This window comes from Esox lucius, chromosome 11, assembly GCF_011004845.1.
Source record: "Esox lucius isolate fEsoLuc1 chromosome 11, fEsoLuc1.pri, whole genome shotgun sequence".
Lineage (NCBI taxonomy): Eukaryota > Metazoa > Chordata > Actinopteri > Esociformes > Esocidae > Esox > Esox lucius.
Window position 1 is genome coordinate 49,878,814 of NC_047579.1, and position 26,591 is coordinate 49,905,404.

At 41.1% G+C, this 26,591-nt stretch overlaps 3 protein-coding genes across 6 annotated transcripts; 1 reads left to right on the forward strand and 2 right to left on the reverse strand.

The window, feature by feature from the left end:
- Window positions 1-651: 651 nt before the first annotated feature.
- Window positions 652-11,174, reverse strand: znf653 (zinc finger protein 653). The gene is made up of 10 exons (XM_034295240.1): window positions 10,877-11,174; window positions 10,592-10,632; window positions 10,196-10,504; window positions 8,621-9,165; window positions 7,828-7,999; window positions 7,530-7,620; window positions 7,323-7,434; window positions 6,943-7,057; window positions 1,297-1,396; window positions 652-1,132 (listed from the first exon to the last, which is right to left on the reverse strand). The coding sequence occupies exons 1-10, from the start codon at window positions 11,167-11,169 to the stop codon at window positions 955-957; spliced, it is 1,956 nt and encodes a 651-aa protein (XP_034151131.1). The 5' UTR covers window positions 11,170-11,174; the 3' UTR covers window positions 652-954.
- On the forward strand, window positions 11,056-17,527 carry swsap1 (SWIM-type zinc finger 7 associated protein 1). Of its 4 annotated transcripts, none has more exons than XM_020051167.2 (2): window positions 11,056-11,326; window positions 15,330-17,527. In XM_020051167.2, exons 1-2 carry the CDS (start codon window positions 11,297-11,299, stop codon window positions 15,885-15,887), a joined length of 588 nt encoding a protein of 195 aa, XP_019906726.2. In that variant the 5' UTR covers window positions 11,056-11,296; the 3' UTR covers window positions 15,888-17,527. The 4 variants fall into 4 exon arrangements, with proteins under 4 accessions (XP_019906726.2, XP_019906727.2, XP_010873265.2 ...); XM_020051168.2 differs by having other exon boundaries at window positions 11,056-11,311; XM_010874963.4 differs by lacking the exon at window positions 11,056-11,326 and adding an exon at window positions 12,097-12,431.
- Window positions 17,138-24,947, reverse strand: epor (erythropoietin receptor). The gene is made up of 8 exons (XM_010874962.4): window positions 24,575-24,947; window positions 24,126-24,261; window positions 20,801-20,967; window positions 20,561-20,712; window positions 20,284-20,440; window positions 20,045-20,132; window positions 19,847-19,934; window positions 17,138-19,697 (listed from the first exon to the last, which is right to left on the reverse strand). Exons 1-8 carry the CDS (start codon window positions 24,669-24,671, stop codon window positions 19,032-19,034), a joined length of 1,551 nt encoding a protein of 516 aa, XP_010873264.2. The 5' UTR covers window positions 24,672-24,947; the 3' UTR covers window positions 17,138-19,031.
- Window positions 24,948-26,591: the final 1,644 nt, after the last annotated feature.

The following is a 26,591-nucleotide window of genomic DNA, read 5'->3' on the forward strand; positions in this document are numbered from 1 at the left end:
TGGAACCGGGGCCTTAGTCAGGGTGGAGGGAATTATGAACAGTTCCAAATACCAGGCAATCTTGGCACAAAACCTTCAGGTGTCCGTTAGAAAGCTGAAGTTCACCTTTCAGCACGACAACGACCCAAAACATCCAATTGAACATCTGTGGGGTGATCTGAAGAGGGCTATGCACAGTAGATTTCTTCACAATCTGACAGATTTGGAGCGCTTTTGCAAAGAAGAGTGGGCAAATATTGCCACGTCAAGATGTGCCATGCTAATAGACTCCTACCCAAAAAGACTGAGTGCTGAAATAAAATCAAAAGGTGCTTCAACAAAGTATTAGTTTAAGGGTGTGCACACTTATGCAACCAGGTTATTGTGACTTTAATTTTACCCCTCAAAGATTTGTTTTTCAATTGAATTGTTCACATATAGGTCACATTAAAGGTGAAAAAAGTTCTGACATGATTTATCTTTGTCTCATCATCTTTTACATCACAAGAACCTGGTATTCTAACAGGGGTGTGTAGACATTTTATATCCACTGTATGTTACTCTTGGCATTTTACCAGCAGGCATCAATTCATTTTTCCCAATATTTGACATGAGAACTGAACAAAAAAATCTTTCCCAGACCAGCACATACAACCACAGACACCAGGTGTATAAAATATAAAAATAATTCAATTTATTAACAATATGGTATGGTTTAGAGCTGTAAAACATTATGCAAAGAGGACTGACATACTACATTAACAACAAGGCTGCTTCACTGAGCTCTTAAAGGGCCATGTCCAGCACAGCTTTGAGACCAGGGCCCCTAACAGGAAGTGAGACTAAGCAATGTCCTTAGTGTTCATAAAGAAGAGCCTTTTCCCAAAGGTGCATACTTGTCTGTTGGCTCCTGTTCTTAAACAGATTCCTTCCCCTCATCAGCTGATATTTACTTTCCAGTAGTGCTCCTTCTACTCACGTTGCCTGTTTGTCTGGGTGGCTCTTTAGTTTGTGAAACTTAACACTGTCAAGTTTTTCAAACCTCTTGCCACAGTGTTCACAGGTAAAGTTATAATGGGCCTCTGGGGTGTGTTTCTTCATGTGCCAGTTGAGAGACGCTCGCTGTCGGCACTGGTACCCACAGATCTCACACCTCCAGAACAGGTGAAAGGTGGAGGAGGGAGATGAAAGAAAGGGAAAAGGTTTTTATGAGTGCTTTCCAATGTTTAGAATACAAAAACAGCATGCATTTTTCCAAAACCAAACAACATATTTGTAGGGAAAATGAAAACCAGTGACTGCATCATTAGAACTCACTGAAGAGGCGTTTCTCCTGTGTGGGTGCGACGGTGAACCTCCAGGTGATTCTTTCGTTTGAATGATTTCCCACAAGTCTCACAGATGAAGTCTCGGACCCCTACACAAAGTTTAGACAATACAAATAGATCAGCATCAGCAGCAAACTTGGTTGAAAATGGTAGGCATGCTTTGGCATGTGCATGTTTGAGTAACTATGACAGCTAACAATTAAATATAGCCTCCTGCAACTGATAAAAATGGAGGCTCATTAAATGCATAAAAAAAAAAAAAGCTAAATAAAAAACCCCAACAAAGTTACAATCAAATTGACTATACAGGGGAGAATGAATGGCTTAATTTCATACGAACTCAGGGAGAGAAAACTACTCCAGATTTTGCCCTCATTCCAACTTATGCACTCTGCCATCAACCCTTCAATATTAGTGTCCAAGCACAGGTGAAAGGGACCCAGACTAACGCAGTGACAGCACAGGTGAAAGGGACCCAGACTAACGCGGTGACAGCACAGGTGAAAGGGACCCAGACTAACGCAGTGACAGCACAGGGGAAAGGGACCCAGACTAACGCAGTGACAGCACAGGTGAAAGGGACCCAGACTAACGCAGTGACAGCACAGGGGAAAGGGACCCAGACTAACGCGGTGACAGCACAGGTGAAAGGGACCCAGACTAACGCGGTGACAGCACAGGTGAAAGGGACCCAGACTAACGCAGTGACAGCACAGGGGAAAGGGACCCAGACTAACGCAGTGACAGCACAGGTGAAAGGGACCCAGACTAACGCAATGACAGCACAGGTGAAAGGGACCCAGACTAACGCAGTGACAGCACAGGTGAAAGGGACCCAGACTAACGCAGTGACAGCACAGGGGAAAGGGACCCAGACTAACGCGGTGACAGCACAGGTGAAAGGGACCCAGACTAACGCGGTGAGAGCACAGGTGAAAGGGACCCAGACTAACGAGGACACAGCAGAGGTGAAACCCATGATTTATGAGATTAATCCAAACAAGGCCAAACTTCGCTCAAATCACCTGAATCAAAACGAAATCTTGAAATTGGTTGAACCCCCTGCCCAAACAATTATGACCTTCAGGGTGATGAAAGTTCAAGCAGAGGAGCTTTATGTGGTTTTGCTTTTGTAGGGTCAGATAAGTGTTTTCAGGTTGATTTTAGAAAAATATATCCAGGTATACATGTACCGCTGCCAGGTGGAATAAAACTATTTAAAATTCCACACGTGTGTTGAATTGTGTTGCCAGATCCATTATATGAGAGCTGAGACAAACAATCATTTTCTCCATTCTTTGTATAGCGCTAAAACCTAACCCACAACTGGCGAACAACAAGACAATTGAAAACATTACTAGTGGTAAAATCGGCAGGTTGGAAGGATGTAAGTCATTGTGGGCAAGGAGGACAGCAACAGAGTAGACTGATACCTCCTTTCTCTTTGGCACGATGTGTATTTGTTCATGATTTTCAGTTATTAAATTATTTGAGGCTTGCATTCATACAGACCAAGGATGGTAACATTTATAATTCAAACAGCAATTTAAAAAAATAAATGAATAAATATTGTGCTTTTGGAATTCTTCAAACCGCTTCACTTCCACTACATTTTGTGGTTAGACTTCAATCAACAATAGCGTTATATATCTATCTTTTGCCATAAATCTAGATACATTACCCCACAATGACAGTCAAAACACGTTTTTAGGTGAGAGGACCATGCTATGGGGATGCTTCTCAGCAGCAGGAACTGTGGGACTGGTCAGGACTGGTCAGGACTGGTCAGGACTGAGGGAACGATTAATTGGAGAAGAACAGGGGTCCTTGAAGAAAACCTGATCCAGAGCACACAGGACCACTGACCGGGGTGAAGTTTCATCTTTCTGCACGACAACATGCCAAAGCACATAGCCATGACAACGCTGGAGTGGCTTCAGGACAAGTCTGTGAATGTTCTTGAGTGGCCCAGCTGAAGAACTGAACCCCACTAAACATCTGGACTTCAAGTACCAGGTGATATTAGGACAAAACCCAGCCTGCCTCTGCCAGCAATCTAAAACTGAGTCAATGTTAGATCTTCAATTAAGACAACTATTCAAAGCATACCTCCCAATCCACACAAAAATGGTTCACTGACCATAGAATCCAGCTTTTGCAATGGTCATCAAAGTACCCTGACCTAAATCCTATTGAAAACTTGTGTGTTGAGCAGACAAGGAGTCCACAAGCAAGGAATCTGAAGGATCTGGAGAGTTTCTGTATGAAGGAATGGCCTAAAATCCCTTTCTATATAATATATCACCGCATCAAACATTTTAGGAGACCACACAGTTGTTATTTTGGCAAACGGAGGGCTTAAAATACTAAATGGTGTCAATAATTGTGGAACATGTTTTTCAATAAACAAATTTTTTGTTTTATCTTTGAACTTTCCCTCAAAGGTTAGATTAATATGATATTTTGTGTGTAAGATCAAGCGCATGAACAATTCAATTCTCATAACCTTTTTGGTTAATTTATTTATTTAACTTAAATCAAATCTGTCCATTTTACTCTCCAAGTTTGTGATTTTAGTTACATACCCTTCAAAATAACAATAACTGATTACTACCTTACTGTACAAAACAGCAGAATCAAGGTGGCCAGGGTCAGTTTCTATCAGCAGAAGACTGGATTAAATACAAATAAAACAATCTGCATCTAAATATAGAACCTAAGTCTGTTTTCCAGTCTTCCGAGACATTGTTGGGTGCACACTTAGCAGGATAAATAGCAGGGTTGAGACAGTGGACTGCCCGGGCCCGTCTGCCTGCCCAGTAAGGAGACTGAATGCATTACATTTGTTACTACAGCAGCCTCAGGGGCTAAAAGTCTAAAAGCTTCATCCAGTTTACAAAATGATATCCCAGTTCAAAGCAGCGATAAATAAATAGGGCCATTCGACTCTGTTAAATGCCTTCCCTGGAGCCAGTTATAGGGCCGCACCTCTATGGTCTATTGTGCTCAGAAGACAGACATTTGTGGATGAATGAAATACGGTGAACAGATGATAGAAGAGGTTAGGTCCAGCTTAATTAAATTTGGCAGAAATGTTTATAGTCTGCTAGCTCAGGTCTTAGATGAGATCGTCCACATTAATAAAGGACAAGGGCATAAGAGTCAGAAAACATCAAAGTACATACTAATTCCTTGATAGAAAGGAAGCCAAGGTTGCATGAGGGTTGATAGAGTTTACTTAGTGGTTGCCAAGTCACTTTGTGACATAGACAACCCAAAGACCCATTGCGACACATTGGGAATAGAAAATGTGAAGCATCCTCTATTAACGGCACTACTCAAATGAGTTGGTCTCATTGCCATCACATTGTAGAATGTCCAGATTTATCCTCCTTGTCTGGAAGTGTGTACTTGAATAAAGACTGTGTTGTGACATGGCCCTTGTGCTCTCTCTACCACCTATTCACTTATTACTGTTGCTTAGGGCTCAAGTGGAATTATAACGAGGGGATTAGATTAAGCCTGCCCTTGTGGTTGCATATTCACCAGGGGAAAAGTTACACCTTTCATTTTTGGAAGTGGGCTGATGCGGTCCATGAGCCAGGCATCCTTTTTAATTTTTTTAAAGATATATTTCACAGCTTCAGCCCAGTTTAGAACACAGGCCATAGCCTGGTTCTCCCCTGTCCAAAAAAGCCATCTTGCATTTTCCACATCTCTGCAGGCATCTTTGCTCTTGCAAACCTCTTAAATCTTTTATCTTTGATACTGTTAAGAGTCAGTGAATTAATCTAAAGCTGATTAAAATCCAGTTCCTTCAGTACAGAAGGAACAGAGCAGGTAGTGGGACTTCCCATCTTTTGTGGGGATATCCTGGTGCCATGACCAGATGACACCCAAAGGTTTTCTATAAATACTGTGCCACTAGGGAAAAACTCAAAGACTAATGACCAAAGGTGACCTGTGTCATTCACACACACAAATACAAAGAATATAAAAACAAAGAAATAACAAGCGTTCTTTTAGCTCCGGAGATGTCATCCATCTTACTGAAACCCCAGCCATCGTATCTGATTGACATTCAAGACAAGATTAGTAATGCAAAGTAGCAATGGCGACAGCTTTAACCAGCTGCCTGATCGCTAACGAGGAAATGCAATAGCAAAATGAAGCATTGTGATTGCATGAGTTTTGACAGTCTTCATTCGTTCATAGCATGAAGAAGCAATGTCAATTATGATTTCATTTCATTTTGAGAGAGTTGATGCTAAGTAAATGAAATCAAACATCAGAAATGATTGTTCATACAAGCATTTACATGAGTCTTTTCAATGTGTCAGTGTTGTACTGGACAGGGAAATGAAATAATAAACACACTCTTAAAAACGTTTTAAAATTGGCATAGGAATCATGCATACCCAAACAGAAAAAAGGTAACACAATATTACTCTGAATTCAAATAAAGTTTTCCCACCAAAAATGCCATTTAGACAAAGTAATTTCATGGTTTATATGCATTTTCAAGAGTTGTGTCAGTCAGACGTCCATAAATTAGGCAGCCTATCCAATATTCATAGATAGGGATCAACATTAAAAAGGATTACCACAGGCCCAGTGGGTTTGAAACTTACTGGCCCCAAAAAATGTTTCCAAAAGTTGTAATTAATCAGCGTTACAACACTATAACCAAATACTTCGTTACTTATGTTTAATCATTTATGAAATGCATTCTTGATATAAAAAATACAAAAGAAGTATAGACATATTTATCTCATTTGTAATTATAAAAATGTATAATAAGTCAACAAAACAATATCTCATTCATCCCCGGGGAACCAGGCAACCAGCTGGTCTGTCTTAGTTACTAGGTATGTGGTTGTTATGAGTAATGCAATCACCCAATAGGCATCTGCATTTAAAATCCTGACCAGTACAGTCAAGGGCCCTGAAGACAGATTGTAGCCACCCGCTTGGCTGTCAGATAAAAATTTTTTTGCACTTGTCTTTCGTTTGAGCTTGTAGTCATCACTGCCTTCTTCACTTGAGTGACTCAAGCAAGTAATATTTTTTAATTGAAAAACAACACCAGACAGTCACGCATCACATAACTGCTCAACTCTTGACTGCCCAACAGCGCGTGCGAAGACCTGCAAGGTTCGTTATCGTGCGTGTGCCACATTACAAAACTGGAGGATGTCGAGTTGCGATTATTATTTTCAATATATATATTTTTTGTAACAGCCCAATCGGGACAGTGACTAGCTGGTTTTATTAGTCCCGACCTCACTTTTCACTGTCCTGGGGCCATCGTTATTGTAGACTCACGTGACATCACAGTGTTGTGGCGCCATCTCTAGGACCATAACGTCCACTGCCTAAAAAAATTGTTACGGAAATGACCTAAACCTGAAACCATAAATAAATCAATACTGAAAACAATGCTGACATTCTTAGATATTCAAGTCATAAGTAGTGACATTTTACAGCTGGTTCTGTGCATCAATTATCGGTATGTAGTAAGTTTGTCACGAACGCTAGCATCATCTGAAAAGCTTGCTAACATTAGCTGAGGAGCAAACGTGACGTCGCTGGACCCCATGAATATCCCTGAGGTAGGGATGTGGTGCACGCCCACCTGAGTGGATGATCATGTGCCGATGCAGATGGTTTGACAGATAGAACTTCTTGCCACAGCCAGGGTGGGGGCACACCTTGGTCCTCCCCTTCCTGTGAACCAGATTAACATGGTTCTGCAGGGAACGATCAGAAAAAACCCACATTACATTACAGCAAGATATGGGGCAGATTATAGCAATTGTGCATTTCAATTTTTCTTAATAATGTCAAGGAACTTAAGTGTACTGAATTATTATTGTACTTGTAACTGTTTTGATATGCAGAAACACCAATGCACTCTGTTCATAAACTTGGTAAACCAAGTAAACAAATACAGAATATCGTCATTGTATACGTCAGTAGAAAGTACACAAGTCTACAATTTTATGTAGTATTTACCTGAAAGCTGCTGATGGCTACATAGACCTGACTACAGCCTTCATAGGGACAGTGGAACATCTTGAGCATCCCATCTGCCTCAATGACAGGACCTCGCCTGCTTCTTCTAGACCTGAAATAGAAAAGGGTGCAATGCCTCTGTTTAGTCTATGGAGATGTTCTGAGGAGTTTACCAATGACCCATTGCTCTCCATTCTGTACAGTCACCTGCTCAGTCCCCTCTGTAGCTCTCTGTCACAAGTAGGCTCCAAGCAATGAGACTCAACACTGGGCTGGAGCAGCTCCTTGTCACTCAGGCCTGGGGGGGGGGGTTGACAATGTAAAAAAAATCATTGACATAGAAACCTACTAGACATCCAGTCTTGTCAATGTAAGCATGTTTTAAAAAGAGCTTGGTGTTTCACAAACACTCAGTGCCTGCAACCGATTCCAAAACCCCCAGAGTTGGGAAACCACGGCTGTAATGTATTCTCTGTCTGTGTAACCAAAGGTCCCAGCAGTGTACCTGCGATGGAGTCTTCCTCGGTTGTCCCAAGGTCCCCCGATTGGCACACTTGGTTGTAGGCCACACCCTCTATGACAGTGCAGGTGACCTCCTCCACATCTCCGCCCCCCATGTTGAGCTGGATGCCATCAGTGGTTAATGCCTCATAGCTGGGGCCAGTGATGATGATCAGCTAGGAATGACAGGGAGAACCATATGACATGCTATTTATAGATATTACTACCAGTGTATATAAAGATGCCCTTTCAGTGAGGACAACAACTTGTGATGAAATTCCAAAGCAACTTATCTTGTCCTCAGGCCACTGAGCACAGCACATATAAGATTTGTACACTGACCATTCTAATCAGGCTCTAGTGGGAGTGATCATACAATAAGATGGGAGTGACTTACAGAATAAAGTAATTGCCATTATTTAATTTTAGAAAACTGCATCCCTTGACAAAATCTTTACAAGGAATCTAAGGTTATAACATTGTAAAAACACTAAGCTCTTATTTCAGAATTTTTTCCTGATGTTTAATGATGTACATGAATACATCCCATGCTGGTAGCAAACCACCTCAGCTTGAGGCAACCAGTTCCAGAAATTATTTTTTACTTTAAAAAGCTTACTAAGTAGTCAGATGCTAGTACTAGTAACGCTTGTACCACAACAAACAGGTTTTAATGTAACAGCCACTGCCTGTTCTGCCTGCATGTATGTAAAATGAACGCCAAGTTCGCGGGCAAATGTCAGGGCCCAGGGCCCAATGACAAGACCGAAAGTGTGACCATCGTGTTTTATTTTTACCTGGGACCCCTCCAGTGTCTCTCGCTGCTCTGGTATCTCACAGCTGCGCACCACGGTGGCCTGGGAGAACAAGCGCTCCCCCTGGCCAGGCACCTGTACTGAGTCTGGGTCTGGATGAGGGCTGGGCTCCACCCCCACCGTGTCACCCATTTCCTGCGTAGTGTCCTCCTCATCGGTTTTGTCCAGTCGGTCAGTTATGGACGCAGTCACCACAACACACTCGTAGCCATCCTGTGACACGGCCACTCCTTCCTCTCCTCTATGTCTTCGGCGTCTTCTCAGGTCCTCCGCCTCGTCCTCTGGATGGACGTCGTCCCCTTCAGCGTCGTGACCTGCACCTTCGTTGTCAGACTCCGGGACCCGCCTCCTGCCTTCCTCCATCACCACCTCCATCTCCCACACGGACGGGTTCCCAGAAAGGGGTTCGGTTAGTGGGTTCTCCCTACACGGGGCCTCCGTCTCTGGAAGCACGCTGAGAGCCGTCACCTGGGCCCCCCGACCCGTCGTAGCCTCGGCTCCAGCCTCGTCCAAGTCCTCTCCCACATCTAAGAAAAGAGAATCAATCCATCAAATGTACTTATAAAGCCCTTTTTACAACAGCAGTTGTCACAAAGTGCTTTACAGAGACACCCGGCCTTAAACCCCAAGGAGCAAACAACAGTAGTGTTGAATGTCAGTGGCTAGGAAAAACTCCCTAAGAAGGCCGAATTTTAGGAAGAAACCTAGAGAGGACCCAGGCTCAAAGGGGTGACCAGTCCTCTTCTGGCTGTGCCGGGTGAGATATTAAGAGTCCAATTGGAATAATAAATACATTTATCTGGACTAAATCCAGAGTGTATTTGATTTTAGACTAGGTCAGAAGTATGACCAGGTGGACAAGGACAGGGACATTAACAGGCCCCCCAAACCAGGTAATCCGCAGGTGTGGACCAGGACCTCATCTCCTCCTAAAATGTAAAACTGGAGGAGACTGAGAAAAGTTAGTAGTGCATTCCTCATATCCCCCAGCACAATAATATAGCAGCGTAACACCTTGGAACTGAGACGGGGGGGTCCGGCCAAAGAATGAAGTCAAATCAGTGGTTCCCATTGCACTGGACCCAGTGTAACTGAATACAAATCATTGGCCAGTTTCTTGGACACACCACCCGGATCACCAGGACCTACAGACAGTGAGTCACACGGTGCAGCTTGCTATATAAACCAGTGTTTCTTTCCTTTTAACTAGGCGGCGCTCCAAAAGCCAAATAGATAGCCCTTAAGGACTCTCCCATCGAAATTGGGTGCAGTTTCGACAGCCATAGTGCATCTGTGCTCACTTGAAGGGTTGATATCACCCACAATTGAATGCTCCGGGGCGTGTCCGCGCGGGCACCGGGGCGTGTCCGAATGGGCACCTCCATGTCACAAAACATGGAATGTCTCAGAACGGTTTCAGGATCGTGACAAGTTCACTTCACCCTCAATAAAGCCTATCTGGGATGAGATGGAATGGGCTTTTTGGATGAAATGTGGAGTACAACTAAGCACTAGATAGACACCCAGTAGCCAGTGTCTTAGGTAAGCCTTTCTTACCAGTGAGCTGTCTGAGGGCATTTGTGACTTCTCTCCTCCTCTTGGTCACAATTCCGACAGTTGACTCTGCCTCCCTGTCAACTTCCTCCTCCATCTCTGTTTCCAGCTCCCCCTCCGACTCACTGGTCCCTCTTGGTGGTGAGGAGAGGTGCTGCACAAATGAATGGTCAGCATCACACTGCCAGATAGCAGAGGTAGAAAACCCGGGTTGGGGTTCCAGAGCTCTGAGCTGGGGCTCATGTGGACAGGTCTGTGAGTGTTCCTGGTACCAGGTCACCAGACTACAAAGGCTAGACACTCGCTCCTTCCCTGTAAGAAGAACACCTTTTTAACGACGACATAAAGCTGTCAAGCGTTCATGGGTAAATAAACAACATGTATTAGTCTCTTACCTACCTCTTTTCAGTTTTGCACATGCTTCTGTGGTGGTCTTCTTCCTAACAGCCAGGAATATAAATATGACCGCGAAGTTATTGGATACTGTGGCTGCCAGTTAACGTTAGCAGTGTGCCACTATTGAGTTAACTGCATGAGCTAGCTAATCCGACTGAAGTGAATGAAGTGGCCTTGGGGGTGGGTCAGTGACAGTTATCTTAACATCATGCGTACGAGAGAAGGGAAAAGCAAACTAACAACATTAGTTAATCGTTAATTTAAAAGTGCATACATTTTAAAACATACCCTGCGTATTTTTGCTGGTATCTCTCTCCATATGTTGAGTTGAGCAGTATTAGGTACTCTGCAAGTCCAGCGTCACTCAAACTCGTTCGTCGGCGTAGCTCACTCCAAACCTTGTGCGATTCTCCAAGATAAACTCGCCTAACATCATACTTCTTGCGGGACTCGAGACGTCTTTGTGCACGGTCAGAATCTGTAAGCCTAGGACGGCCTCTACAACGCCTCAAAATTGCTTTTATTTGATCCCCGGCTTCTTTAGTATCGAGGGGACCCTCTTCTCCGTAGCCATCCGCCATCTTGACATTAGCTGTCTGTTGTTGTGATTTGGGTAGCCCTATGCGGACACGCCTGGTGCCTAAATCGATGACGTATGTCATGCAGCTGAGAGGCAAGAGGAGAGACGAACGGATTCAGTTTTAGTCAATGCCAGCCGCCCTGGTGAGTCCTTCACAGGTAGTTTATGACGACCAGATTGCAACAACAGCACCTTACGTATTTGTAAAAGAGAGTGATGTTCATGTCGATGGACGAAGAAATAACACTTGGTTTATGATTACGATTTAGATCTCACCGTGAGGGAAAGTCGATGTGATAGACCAATAGATATTGAACCCTTTAATATCAACTGTTTGTTGATTTTTAAATTGCTGGAAAACAGTAGCTTACGTGGCCACTTCCATGCGAGTTGATTATATTTAGAGTACCAGCCAACCTTATACTATTGCCAACCTATACAATCTGTACTATTGAAAAAAGGAACTTGTATTTCGGTATACCCTGGTAGTAGACATCAGAATCTGCACTCCGCATGTGCAACACCAGAGATATTCAGAAAGGGGAACAAACATCTCCTTCCGCCTTCCAAGACTGCAGTCTATTGAAGATATAGCTAACTTTTTCACTACCAGGGCAACAGAAACGGATGTAAGCAAAAAAAAAAAAAAGTACAACTGTAGTAACGTGTGTGTGTGTGTGGGGGGGGGGGGGGGTGGGGGGTTCTCTCAATTATTCTGACATAAAATAAAATTATGTAATCCTCGCCTCCAAGTCCCAACAACTTCATAATTAAAGGGCTCATTACTTGCGTCTCTATTGGTCTATTATACAGCTGCGATGAACACGTCATCAATTTAGGCGGATGTTGTTTTGCCTTAAAGGAAGTGACTCCATGCGCGGGAAACAGCATTCCGTTTTTCTTGGGTGTCAGCAAATTTTTGGTATAAGAAACCTTTTAACGAATTCAAAACGGGGGTGGGAGTCCTGTAAAGATAGATAGCGGAAGAGAAAAATGGCCGATATTTTGACCCTTGTTTTCAGGACCTTTATGAAACCGTCTGAAAAACCTCAGGATTTTAGACTCATTGACATTGCTCCATCAAAATGCAGTGCATTGGTTGTTGGAGATCATAGCATCAACCGTTCGTTGTTGCTCCTTGCGGCAGTGACAGCAGCCTCTGAATTGGGAATCAAAGTGTCATTTTTTACTCATTTTCCAATTGAGAGCCTCCCAGGACCGTTGCAGCACTCCATGTCCAACCTGGGCCAAGACAATTTGAGGGTAATTAAATAAATTAGTCACGCACACAGCTAAATTAGCGGAAAGGGAAGTTTTACTTTTGTTTTTCAAGTGTTATAAAACAATACTAAAATGAAAATGAGATCAATACATATTTTAATAAGAATTCCCAGTCAGGAACACTAAACCTCCAACATAAAGATCACTACTATTGATTTCATAATGGGACATTGTTGTGTTACTGTTAAAGGTCCTGGACTTGGGACTGGTGTAACAATCTTAAAATCTGTATAACAGAACAAATGATGAGGTGGGTTGATTTTCCTGAATCTTCGCGATTCATGTTTTATTGCTCATTGCAGGCATATCAGTTCTCAAAACCCATTCAGACACCAAAACCACAAATACAATCCACATTTCTAATTTTTACCTAAAACACACCTACATCTACACTTCACACACCCTTTGATGAGTGTTGACTCCAAAACTTAAAAAAAATTAAGTTTAGGAGTCAGATTTGTATTTCAAAAAGTATCCATCATTGCATTTTACATTCCACATCTGGCTCAAGGTCACCACCATACGTTTTCCAACAGGCGATATACAGTCTAACTCGCATAACTATAATAATCATCACAATCATTCAATTATATAGAATTAATTACTTTTTCACTTTACCAGTCTATAAAACAGAACAAATGATGAGGTGGGAAGTCTGCTTTTCCAGATTTCTCACAATTATGAGAACATGTTCCGGATCCTATAGTCCAAAGAAGACCACGTCTCTGACCCCTACAGACCAACAGTAGTAGTTGTCTCAATGACACCACCTTATTAAATGTAACGATATCAAAATAATTCCCGTTACAAAAACAAGACAAACATGTTACCATACATTGTGTGTGTCACATTACCAGCTCCATCACTACACGTTTACCAAATCAGCCTCTGATGATCCTCCTCCTCAAATCCATCCCTCGTAATCATTACCACAAACTCCAGCAGACAACAAGCTGGCAGTTCAACACACATGCACACATTCACAAAGCTAAGTTAAATGTGCTGTTTAGTGACAAGCCAATGGCTGTGTTTATAAAGTGATTTAAATGTCTGATGATAAACTGACTTGGATCCCTCACATGGTGAAGCATGGAATGTATCACCTCCAAAACGGAATTATTTCAGTGAAATAAGGAATGATTCTTAATGTAACGGCTGGCAACTGTAACTTTACACTGTACAGATTTGAGGACTACATTGTTTAGATGTGTGAACATCTGACTTTCTGGTAGATAAAAGCCTAGATGTTTTCTGATGCTACTAGCTTCACATCAATATTTTGGTAGTTAAGCTTTGCCACGTTTGCAAAGGATTCAGCATCATTTATAGAAACCAGCTGAACATGACTGTACTTCCCATACCATCGTCTACACCAGGGCTATTCAAATCTTATGTGTCACCTGGTGTCTTAAGTCTCAATAAGTTCCTGATTAGGGAATTGCAATGAAAAAAGGGAATGGAACTGGCTTTGAGGGCCAGATTTGAATAACATTATTCTTGTGAGGACCTGTATTAGCCCCTCCCAAGCACTGAATCTGATTGGGTTAATGTGCTTTGAGGCATTAGCCCAAGTAATTAACTTGATTGGGTTAAAGTGTTTTGAGACGTTTCTGAAGAAAACGTTTTCCCCGCATTTGATCAAAAATCCTATAGGTATTCCCCGACAGGCCCGTGTTCAAGACATCAATCTCAACCAAACATGCTGCCAAACGAACTAACTTCTATACAGTTTGACGTAAACATGACATTTTGAGCCAGTATGCTTTCAATCGTTCCTTTCAGTGCAGTTGGCATCTGGTGGCTTGTAGATGTATCATGGGCTTGAGTCAATTACGCCTGGCCACAATGCCTTGGCCAAACTTGACTTCATTTAAAGCTACACATGCATACTACTACCCCTCAAACTATTTCAGTAACTAGCGCGGGCTGAGTGGAGTTGCCTTGTGGGCCCGATTTGGCCTGCGGGCCTTAGATTTCCCACCTCTGGTCAATATCGTCGTGACATAATTGATATTCCATTTAAACATTTTAAAAGTCCACACTGTGCTGTCAGAAAAACACTTTCCTACTGCAAATATGATCCAAAGCAGTTTGGGTGACCAGACAAGTAATTTCAGCTAGAATCCTGACCTTAAGGAAGTTGAATATTGCTTCCTACTGGAAAGTTGTATCACGGTGTACCTTGTGGGAAGCTGTATCACTGTGTACCTGTACGGAAGTAACTTAGCAGGGTAACAGTGTAGCTATTATTAGAATAATGTACACAATAACCACATACAACTGGGGACTTTCTTCAAAAATATTTCATCATAACTTTTTAATATTAAGGGTCTAAAGGGATTGGGGCAACTGGCTTTTTCAGAAATAGCACCCCTACAAAATCAGTGTAAGAAAAGCTGATGTGCACACACCCCTCACCAGATGCTGAAACCTCTAGGCTTTCTTTCTGGATGGTAAAATAAACAGCAAGTTTATTTTTTTATTCACTAGTATTTAACTATAGCTATGTATTTATGTACTGCACCACAGGTATATTGCCGATATATTTAATTAGAAGAAAATGTCTACAAATATCTGTGATAGTAGATAAAAGGATGGCTACAACTTAGTTTCACTCTTAACCGGCACACCTGATTCAATTAGTCAATAGCTTGATAATTTGTTGACTAATTAAATTAGGTGTGCCAGTTTAGGGTTAACACAAAATGAGAAGCATCTAGAAATTCCCTTTAAGATGTTTGAGAAACTTTGGATTAATGGGTTACAAAGAGGTTGTGTATTCCAAAAAATGCTGTCCCTAAAAATTTAAGGGAGAACACATGTTCTGGAACATATCATTCGAAAATCGCCCTGGTAATTATTGGTGTTACTTCATTGCAGAAAATCAAGTTTGCATACCCCAGGTCCTTGGAGGATTTGCTTCAGGACGTGGCGTCTTTGCATGAAGCAGTTTCTGGATCTGCTACAGCCCCTACATCACTGATCATCGTGGATGGACTGGAATGCTACCTCCGCATGCCTGGATTGAGTAGCGGCCTTCAGCAGGCGCAGTTGTCCTCTGCTGCGCATGTCTCTGCGCTACTGTTTGACACGGCTGCATTTCTCACACAGACCCTGGAGGAGAGAGCCGCTAGCCTGGCCCCCTGTCGGGTCTTAGCTTCGTTCCAGCCCGTGGGGGAAGGGCATGCCAGGGACCCCTCAGCTCAAGACCCGGTAATCTCAGTGTTGGACCGCTACTTTCAAGTTAGGTGTACCTTGGACCGGCGCTGGCAACCGTCCCCTGCCGCCGCGGGACCGCAGGATATGTGGCATGTCTGCCTCTGTGGTGTTGGGATCACAGGCGCCTTTCTCGCTGAGGATGAGGAAAACCCAGGTCGGCCACAAGAATGGACTCTGGTTATTGGCGCCGATGGCTCAATGGAGTTTACACCTGTTTGAGATCCATTGACTTGCCTGTATGTAACGAGCTGGAGACATGCTTAGTGACCTCACACCTACGGTGTCAATGAAAACGAGGAGAAATGGTGGGATGAAATGTTATGAAACTGTCCGTTATGTTGTTATGTTATTGATGATTTGAAAGAAACAACCAGAAGTTACACTTCAAATTGTAAATGGTAGATGCAAACAGGTTTTTGACCAAAATATCCTGGTACTGGGTAAAGGTCACAACACCATTGGCCTTAACAGGGGCCCGGGGTTCAGTGGAATAGCTCACAGTAGGTAAAGGGGTTATTTTCTGCTAATGCAGTCTCATGTCAGTCAAACTGACTGCCACACGGTGTGGCCAAATTGCTATTTATTTCATGTAATCTGACCAAAGCACTGGTTCCGATGTGCCAATGCTGTTTAGCGAACTCCAGACATTTACATGTTTGTCTTTGGCCATGCTGTAGGTGTGATCCCTAGGCCCTTGTTACACATTTGTCTGCGGCACATGATGGATTTCAGCCAAGTTTTTGTGAAATTGAGTACTGTATTATGACTGAATCTGTGTTCCTGACAGGTCTTCCACCATCTAAGATGGTGTGTCTCAATGAAACAAAGTAATGGTTTCCATCTGTTCGTTCGTGTGTCAGAGGTGATTTCTTTAGCCCCACTATGCATATTTAAAAGAGAAATGTGGATCATGTGTCTTACTAAACTAACATTTTCAAAATTACACGAATTGGCATTAGTAGCTACCTAACAGGTGCATTAACGAGTGGGCTTACAAAGTTGCAAATAGAGAATTTGCCAGCCCAGCTAAGCAGCTGCGAAGCTCAGTGGTTCGAGTAGCTGTGTTTGCTTCTAAAGGCTGAGGATGAGCCAGATCAAGGCTATATTTTGTTTTTATAAAAATGGGCCTACTCATTCAAATCAACAAGATTGCTTCCTACACTACTGTACTGGAGCATTAATACATAACCTTTACCCAGAAATCTCTTTGGAGTGTTTCTTGGGTATTTACATTAAGTTCACATGCATGGTGGTTTTGGTTTTAAGTTAATCTACAATCGCTAGCCAAGACATCAGATTTACAACAGTGTATTAGAATATAGTTGATTCCAGCTAGCGAGTGGCATTAGTAGGAAAGTGCCAAGAGAACAAAGCCCTAAAGGACTTTGGAAAGTGCCATGGTAACCATATGCCCTTGAACAGGCAACTAAAAAGTTATTCCCATCTGGAATAATTTACTTGAACTCAGATCACGATTTTTGACATTTTTATTAAATACAGCATTACTTGTTACATGGAATACATTTATTATTTAGAAACATGCTGCATGTAATTGGGTAACATTTTGGCTGTTAAAAAATTTTTTAGTGGCTGCTGGTAGATTTTCAGTTGGTGCCCCCAGTAGTAACAAAGAATCCTGTAGAAAATACTGATCTAATGTGTAGTTAATTTACTAATAAACAACTGCTGCATAGCCCAGAGGTCAGCACAACTATTTACAACCATGTAAATACAAACCCCCATGAAACTGACTGATATCAGTGGTCAGGCTAGTACTGTGGGTTAAATGGCAAAACTGGGGCAGAACATGTTTACTGATGTCTTTTTTGGATAGGTGTTTTTTTTTTTATATCCATCCACAACATTTTCTCAGTTAATATATAATGAGAACACAATGGTACACAGTTTAATGTCAAAACATTTTAAGTTGTGTAAAAAAAATTACATACACCAGAAGATATGTAAAATGGCAAAGCATCTGATTTTATAAACCTGAATGTTATATTTTAGGCATGATACTGACATTATTTGACCACATACATATCTACAACAATTGTAGATTGTCAGAGGCTCAGTAGTGATATCACAGTAGTATTATGGGATGTAGTGATAACATTAATCAGACTATTTCAAAATTATACTGAAAAGCAAAGAAATAAAGCTAGAAAATGTATAACAAAATCCAAAGACAATTTTAATACACACATTTACATGCCTTTTTATAAACACTTTAAATTCTTTCAAATATATTTCCCTATCTTGGGGAAAGATGTTTTGTCCTACAAAAACATGTCCTTCATTGTTCTTTATCTTCCCTGGACAGAGCAGAACCCCACCTAAGCGTAATCTGTTAAAATCGATGTTTTGGCGTCAATACATTTTTTCCCAATTGGTTATTTCATTTAGCAGACACTTAACCAGAGTGACTTACACATTGAGTTGTCAAATTCACATGTGCCAACGCATACAACTTTTTACAGATTAAAAAATGGGGCAACTTATATTGACTAAGTTCTTTACCCATATATTATGACAGATACTAAATATTTACAGTTTCAAGATTTATGAGATTTGCTTAGGATTTAATCAGGAACATGTGTTCTCCCTTAGCTTTTTAGGGACAGCGTTTTAGGAATACACAACCTTTTTGTAACCCTGTAATCCTTGGTTTCTCAAACCTCTTCAAGGGCATTTCTAGATGCTTATGATTTCCCAAAATGTTTGATAATATCTTATTGGAGGTGAAAACCTTGACTTTTACAACCTTTGTAGATTTAAGCATTGCATGTAAGAGCTGTACAACGGAATCATATTGAAATATGATGCATTTCCTAAACACTGTTTTGTACACCTTACACTACCTGCAGGTGTTTCATGTAAGACTAAAGTTACATAGTTATTTTATATACTCTTGTACAATCCACAGTAGACAAACAATATTTACAATTGTCAACTTCGCTTAGTTATTTCATTAAAACAATACAGAATAACCTCGTGAATTTACCGAAAAGATGTATAATTACATTTAAATCATGTATTGCATGTGTTTAACAAAATCATAAGAGTTTCATTTGTTCATGTATTTCTCAAACAGCAGTCCTTTTGAATTAAGGTATTTTGTGGAAATTGCCTTTTGACACTGAGTTTCATCAGGAAAACATCCCTTCCTGACCAAAGCCCTTCAACTTACATTTTAGTTTGGCTGTTAGGCAACATCCTGGAATTTTGACAGGAGGAAGGTCAATGAAGAAGCCTTGGCCAAACATACTAATGGTAAATATTATTTCAGTCTTGTTTTAGTTTTTTGCATCATTGAAGCTTCAAACTTCCACTGAACGAGTGGTGCATAAGCTTAGCTTTAATTCAGAATGCAAATGGGATGGGTTGTCTGTGTGCAGGGATCTCATTCCTGTACTCATTGGTATAGATAACTCCCTTCCCCATGTAATCAATCCTACTAGAGCTCATCGGACTGTAATCCATGGAGACACCTGAGTCGGCCACAGCCATGTAGGTGTACCCAGGGCCTTTGGGTGGCCAGGTGTGGTTTGGGTACTCAAAGCTGGACTGGGTCGAGAGACGGCCTGACCCTGAGCTCTGTTGGAGGGATCCCAGGTCTGAGTGAGATTCAGAGCATGTCCTTCCAGAGGCAAAGAGAGCCTGCAAGGGCAAGGTTTCCTCCAGTATATCATCCAGAGGCTCCTCTCCACTGTGGTTCTGAGCATTGAGGGTTACATAGGCGTCCTGAGATTCCAGTTGAGAACACTGGGGTCCAGGGAGCTGATGTAGGACCCGTAGCTGGTCCATCAGCCAGTGTTCATGAGGCGTTTCTCTCCATCTCTCCATCAATGAGTCTATCCTCTTCAGCTTCTCATCTTCGCCAGGTGCCTGTTTAGCCTTGGGCGGCAAGGGAGAGCTGGGTAAGTCGAGGCTGACCTCTGAGAGAACTTCTAATGGAGCTGGAAGTTCCTCAGAGTAGAAGTAGGCTGGCCTCAAGCATAACCCTCCAGCGCTGTAGCCCAGCCATTCCTGTGGACAAACAGAATGAGAGGGGTTCAGGAGTCTTCAGTGATATTGAGTCAATATTAACATTATGCAAAACTTGAGTCATTTTGTCAAATTAACCAAGGATATAGATTAAAAACTTCACAGATACCATTTGGATATATTGTACTCACCTCAAAGTCACCACCATAAACAGTAAATAATCCTTGAAACTTGCTTTCAGGGTTGGGAATGACTGGCCAGATCTTATTCAATAGGAACCTGGAGACAGGGGTGTGCGGACATATTCCATGAACACTTTGCTGATATTACAGAGGATTTGGAGTGGTAGCCCTAAGGACTTTGGAAAGTTAGATTTCATGGTAACTGACCTGCGATGGGACAGGAGCACGGTGAGGGACAGCAGGGTGAGTATGAGGGAAATGATGAGAGTCAGGGACACGATTAGAGGGTCCAGGTCTGCGAACATTATAGCACAGTGAGAAAGTTACATCACGGAAGAAAACCAAGGGAGGAATCCCTCACAAGCAGAACAAAGGTTTTGAGCCGATGAGACAAGCATACTGTTTGGGAAGCTTAGTAAATGTTGCTGCGGGAGTGAGAGGCTTACCGCCAGGCAACGTTGCCATCAGTACGGGGTCCGTCCAGGCGCTCCAGTAGCCATTGTAGCTAACGCCGTCTAGCTTGACACGAATGCGCACACTGTACTTGGCACCTGGTTGCAGACCTAGCAAGATGACCTCAGAGCTCGCTCGTACCTCCTCCACCTGAATATGGGATGGGGCATTGTTGCTGACACACATTGGCAGGAAACCAAGAACAAAATGGCAACATTATTCGCAACAGGCATTTGGACAGTTCTCGTGTGGGTGGGGTTTGTGCAATACCTGCCCCATTTGGGTCCCTGCAATGACGTAGCTGACTTCATACATCATGCTGTCATCCAGGTACTTGAGAGGGGGAGGCATCCAGCTAGCTTTCAGTTGGCCCTGCTTCTCTGTACGCTTCACTGTCAAATTGACAGGTGGGTCTAACAGGACTGACACACAGACAGGAAACCTTTTTCAGAGAAATATCAAACAGATTCTTTTTTTTAAGTCACACACAACGAGGACACACTAACTCACAAAAAAGCTCGATGTGAAGCCTGCGGTTGTGGATGAGCAGTCCATCCCGAAAAACCTGGATGTCAAGAGGCACGAACAACTGAGTCTGGGACAACCTGCAGAAATACAGTATTCTGCCGCCGGCTGCTGGTAGTGCAGTCACGTTACACTCACTGCTGTTCTCATTCCTGCAGAAAAGAAGAGTCATGCTTTGGTATCCACTGCTACAGTATAATTTTTTTAATATAAAACGAGTGGTGGCCAAACTCGTTTTTTAAAAAAAGTGTGTCAATTGTGTTATACATTTTCTTAAAGAGTTCAATTGCGATGACAAACTAGAGATTTACATTTATGAATGATTAAATCTGGTGTGTTTACTTGCTTATTTGAAAGTAGTGGTTCCTATTAGTATTGAATGGTAAAATAATTAAGGAAAAGATTGTTTAAATGCTTGATTGGAAAGCTTGAAGATGTAAAAGTCGGTTTGTTGTCTACTGAAGCTTGAACAGTTCAAAGGTTACTATACATTAGTTATTTTATGAAAATTTATTAAATGCATTCAAATGTATAATTAGTGAATTTGAGGGAAAATGTACATTGACATTGTAATTTTATAGCAGACCCCTCTTATCCACTTACATTGTGGGATTAGGGTTAAGTACTTTTCTCAGTTAGTAAAATATATATGTATGAAAGTTGATTTGGTGGCTCTAGGTTGACCTTTAAAACAGTGATTGTTGTAAGTTATTGTATTCAAATATATGGCTTAGATAGACAATATAAACATTAGAGAATTTGAAGGGAAAAAATCCTGAATGTTAGTCTTGTCACTTGGTCTTGAGTTGCCTTCTTATTTATACCTGTGCTGAATAATTCATATTGAAAATGCTTATAATAAAAAAGTATACATTGTATAAAAAATCATTTGAGAAGCAATCTACGTTTCGTTTCACCATTTATAAATGACCAAATGTTTTATACATATCAAAAGTATCGGGAAAATTGTCTTTTGAAAAATGTCAGAAACACTAAAAAGCTTAGGCTTACTACAAACAGCAGTTAGGAAATAATTTAAAAGAATCAAAGCACTGGTGAGCTTAGCAGTAAAAAAGGGCCTGGTTGGCCAAGAAAGACCTCAAAAGTGGATTATCATTGAATGCTCATTATAATGAAGAAATCCCAAACAACTGGCCACTCAGAAACACTCTTGAAGTAGTAGGCCAGGATGTCTCAGCCACTACCACCTGCAAGCGACTTCCTCAGCAGAACTAAAGAGGCTAACCTGCAAGGCACAAACCGCTAGGCAGCCTTAAAAACAGTATGTCCAGGTTTTGGAGTACCTAAAATAACATGCCGAAATCTAGGAAAAGGTCTTGTGGATGGCATGGAGAGTAACATGGAGAGAAAAAGCAACTGCCCAAGATCCACAGCATACCACATCAACTATGAAATGTGGTGGAAGAAGTGTTACAGCCCGCATGCATATCTGCCACTGGTACTGTCTCACTTATCTTGATGGCACATGATGTAACTGCTGACTGCAGCAGCAGAAACAATTCTGAAGTGTACAGCAACGTGTCGACAGCAAAGCCTTGGCACTTACAGCAAAACAATGACTTCGGAACAAACTACCGTAGCAGCTACAACATTTATTTTTCATACATTTTCTTAAAGAGTTTAATTTCGATGATAAACTAGAGAATTAAGAAAGATTAAGTGTGGTGTGTTTACTAGCTTATTTGAAATGAGTGGTTACAGTGTTACAGTCCGCATGCATATCTGCTGCTGGTACTGTCTCACTTATCTTGAGACAGGCACATGATGTACTGTAACTGAAAAAGCGCTTACACCAAAACAATGAGCTCAAAACAAACTTCCATAGCAACTATGATAAAAAAAAAATCATTTTATTAAAGAGTTTAATTTTGATGATAAACTAGAGAATTAAGGATGATTAAATGGGGTGTGTTTAAATATGGTGATTAAATGGGGTGTGCAGAAACGTGTCAGCTGAAGTAGCAGGAAAGCCTTGGCGGTAACACCAAAACAATGACCTCAAAACAAATTTCCATAGCAACTATTGGTTTTTCATAGCCAAAAAGTGGAAAGTTCTTCTCAGGCCAATTTAATCCAAGATTTGAATCCAATTCAACAAGACTGAATTTGCAGATCAGACTTAAAGCAAAAATACCTTGAAAAAAACAGAACAGAAGATGGCACTAGGGCATCACCAGAGAGTACAGTATACCCAGCGTCTGGTGAGGTCAACAGGATGAAGAGTTTGGAATTTACACATACAGCTCCGGAAGAAATTAAGAGACCACTACACCTTTTTCTTTCCTTTCCAAAAAAGTCAAAAAGGAAGGTTTTGAGTGAGGAACAGAAAGGTTAAAATTAAGAGACCACTCCAAATTGAACGCTTCTGTTCCTCACTCAAAACTTTTTTGGAAAGGAAAGAAAAAGGTGCAGTGGTCTGTTTTCCGGAGCTGTATATTTGAATCTCATAATAATTGTTTGATTCTAAATACAAGCTTTTGGAATATAGATTATATGAAACAACAATCACACAGGTCGTAGTAAGTCTTATTGTCTTTGGTTTTACATTAAGACCATATTTTGCACCTTCAACATGTGTATGTAGTGAAACCAGAGGGAGAAAACCACAACTGGGGATTGCTTGTCAGAGGTCACTTTGACAGTGTGCACATTTCAAAGTTGGTTTAGTGTTAATAGCTTATAACGAAGACATTGTCCGGGATTTTTGCTATTAACATATTTTTTGAAACCTCCTTGGGCTGATGTCGTATGTTGTTTATGTGTGCATAAACTATTAGTAGAATCACAATTATACCTCAGTTAGGTGAAAAGCAAGTGTTATTATTATACCTCAGTTAGGTGAAAAGCATTTGTTATTATTATACCTCAGTTAGGTGAAAAGCAAGTGTTATTATTATACCTCAGGCAAGTGGATTTGGAATACATAGTTACACCAATTACACCAATTTTGCAACAAGCTCTATAACCGGTGGATAAAAATACATTAATAAAAATCCTAACAATTTCAATAAGGTTCCAAACCTTTCTAGTCTTGGAACCCCAATAATAAAAATAATATGTATAGAATCCAGAGCTGTTTTACACATGCAAATATACATTTACATCCTCAGTTAAGGTTACAGGACTGAAAGCCATGAATGCAAACCTATCAACGCATCAAACAAGTGTTTGTATCCCTTCGAAACAAATCTAAACAGTTTATTTATAAGTCTTTTTACACCAGGGTGAAGGCATGTGGAAAATCAGATAAGTAATGAGCATTAACTGACACCATTTGACTGTGACTTACTGGTATGTGTATATGAAGGAATACTGTTTAGCAGAACCAGCCCTTTCCTCATCCTCCTCCCAGAAGCAGGTGAGGTCCCGAATTCCTTCAGCAAAGCACTTTGGGTTATTTGGCTCAACATGGCGAAGCAGAGCAACTGTACAAACCAGAAAGGGAAGGTTTAGTCCACAGACATAATGTGATGGGACCATATTGGTTTAAAAACAGCCTCCAAGTCTGCAAACTACCCCAGAGGAATACCTATATATTATAACATTGATTATATAAACATGATTTAACAGATATAATCAATTAAATTGTGCAAGGAAATAGATGTCTTTGAATAAAACAAGACATAATATTTACATAGCAAAAATGTATAATGCATGGATCAAAACAAGCAAATTCTAAACACTTGTATTACAGAAGGTGAAGAAAACAAGTAGGTTATTTGGGAAAATGTGTCCTACCTTTAGTTTGGAAAGTCTGTGCACCCTGCACGATGATTTTCTGAGTGCAACATAACATACAATATACCAACAGCTTTTTCAAATGATCATTTGTCATCTTTTTTTCTCCTTTGAGAACAAAGAGGCCTCCGTGTTCTGTTATACCGCATAACTGGCTGGCAACTTTTTTCCAAATGTTCTGTTTTCTCCTTCTCACTTTGTGACAGTCTGTCTTTAAGATACCAAGGATAGTGGCACACAGTTGTGCACGTGTATCACAGGAGATAAGGTGTGAATGTCCTATAGCCAAGCTGTTTACTTTCTTCTAAAACCCAACTGCAGAGGAGGAGCATTCAGTTGTTTGACTCATGTCAGTGGGTTGGACTAGAGTATGCAGGATCACTGGTTGAGTCTACAACACAAAACAAAAAAAATTGAAAATTGCATTTAGTTGTGGACTAAGTTATTTTGTCAACACATGCATCATTAATGTTCCATATTGTGAGGAATAGAAGATACACAGATAATGGGGTATAGCTTGTAGCCCTAATAACTGAAACCACACATGGAGCATTGCACAACTCAGCTTAAACTGTCTCTTATCTCTGACCTACACTCGTGTGCTTTTACACTCGACTTGCTTTATCTGTATTGCAAGTAGTGTCCTGTGATAAACATTGGGCGTTTAAACTGATCCCACCCCCAACCTTACGTAGTAGTTTTATTAAGCCTGGTCTTAAGATGGGTCAGGTTGAGAATTTCTCCTCATTTGGTACTAAAGAGTATCACTTATTACACTAGTAGTTACCATTATAGTGTAATGTAAAAAGACAAATAATACTTAACATTAGAGTCCCTTAATTTGTAAATAATTTAAATTGTTTACTGACTGTTTATGAATGATTATTCCTACATATGTAGATGTCATTATGCAATCTCTAATTTCTAATATAATCAGATGTTGGATCATAACATTTTCACAATCTGTAAAGTGAAAGTTAATGTACTACTAATAGTAGTGTACTTATTTGTTATAAAGTACTTTATCTAAAGGTCGCACTATTTAATTTATACACATAAACACAAAGATTATTGTAATGACTGTTAATGATGAACATATTGTGTGCATTTAAACATACTACCTCTTGCATGACCAAAAGCCTATTTGTATAGTTTCACACCGTTGTTCCACTAAATTGTAGATGTCTTTCTGTAACTCCTCAGTACAATTCCCCTTGAGCCTCCAACACCCTTTCTTTATTTTGCATGTTCTCCAGGCTTTCTCTATATATTAGATTAGATTCAAGTACAGTACAACGAAATGCAGTAAAAAGGCGCATCCTTCAAGACAGATTGGGAAGGGGCTCATGTTTGGGCATAAAGTTATAAAATAGAAATGTACATAATACATCTGCATAATTAGTGTTCATTTACCTTAAAACAACTTAAAATACACTCACCTAAAGGATTATTAGGAACACCATACTAATACTGTGTTTGACCCCCTTTTTCCCCTTCAGAACTGCCTTAATTCTACATGGCATTGATTCAACAAGGTGCTGAAAGCATTCTTTAGAAATTTTGGCCCATATTGATAGGATAGCATCTTGCAGTTGCTGGAGATTTGTGGGATGCACATCCAGGGCATGAAGCTCCCGTTCCACCATATCCCAAAGATGCTCTATTGGGTTGGGATCTGGTGACTGTGGGGGCCATTTCAGTACAGTGAACTCATTGTCATGTTCAAGAAACCAATTTGAAACGATTCAAGCTTTGTGACATGGTGCATTATCCTGCTGGAAGTAGCCATCAGAGGATGGGTACATGGTGGTCATAAAGGGATGGACATGGTCAGAAACAATGCTCAGGTAGGCCGTGGCATTAAAACCATGCCCAATTGGCACTAAGGGGCCTAGAGTGTGCCAAGAAAACATCCCCCACACCATTACACCACCACCAGCAGCCTGCACAGTGGTAACAAGGCATGATGGATCCATGTTCTCATTGTGTTTACGCCAAATTCTGACTCTACCATCTG

Bases quoted from the DNA above. Each gene is read 5' to 3' on its own strand.
- znf653 (XM_034295240.1), bottom strand. From the start codon at position 11,169: ATGGCGGATGGCTACGGAGAAGAGGGTCCCCTCGATACTAAAGAAGCC. The intron at 8,000-8,620 runs GTAAAAATAAAA...TGTCATTCCTAG, and splicing joins AGACACTGGAGGGGTCCCAG to CTGATCATCATCACTGGCCC. The intron at 1,133-1,296 runs GTGAGTTCTAAT...CCTGTTCTGGAG, and splicing joins ACAGGAGAAACGCCTCTTCA to GTGTGAGATCTGTGGGTACC.
- swsap1 (XM_010874963.4), top strand. From the start codon at position 12,162: ATGGCCGATATTTTGACCCTTGTTTTCAGGACCTTTATGAAACCGTCT. The intron at 12,432-15,329 runs GTAATTAAATAA...ACTTCATTGCAG, and splicing joins TGGGCCAAGACAATTTGAGG to AAAATCAAGTTTGCATACCC.
- epor (XM_010874962.4), bottom strand. From the start codon at position 24,671: ATGACAAATGATCATTTGAAAAAGCTGTTGGTATATTGTATGTTATGT. The intron at 24,262-24,574 runs GTAGGACACATT...TGGTTTGTACAG, and splicing joins ACAGACTTTCCAAACTAAAG to TTGCTCTGCTTCGCCATGTT. The intron at 20,133-20,283 runs GTAAGCCTCTCA...TAATGTTCGCAG, and splicing joins GATGGCAACGTTGCCTGGCG to ACCTGGACCCTCTAATCGTG.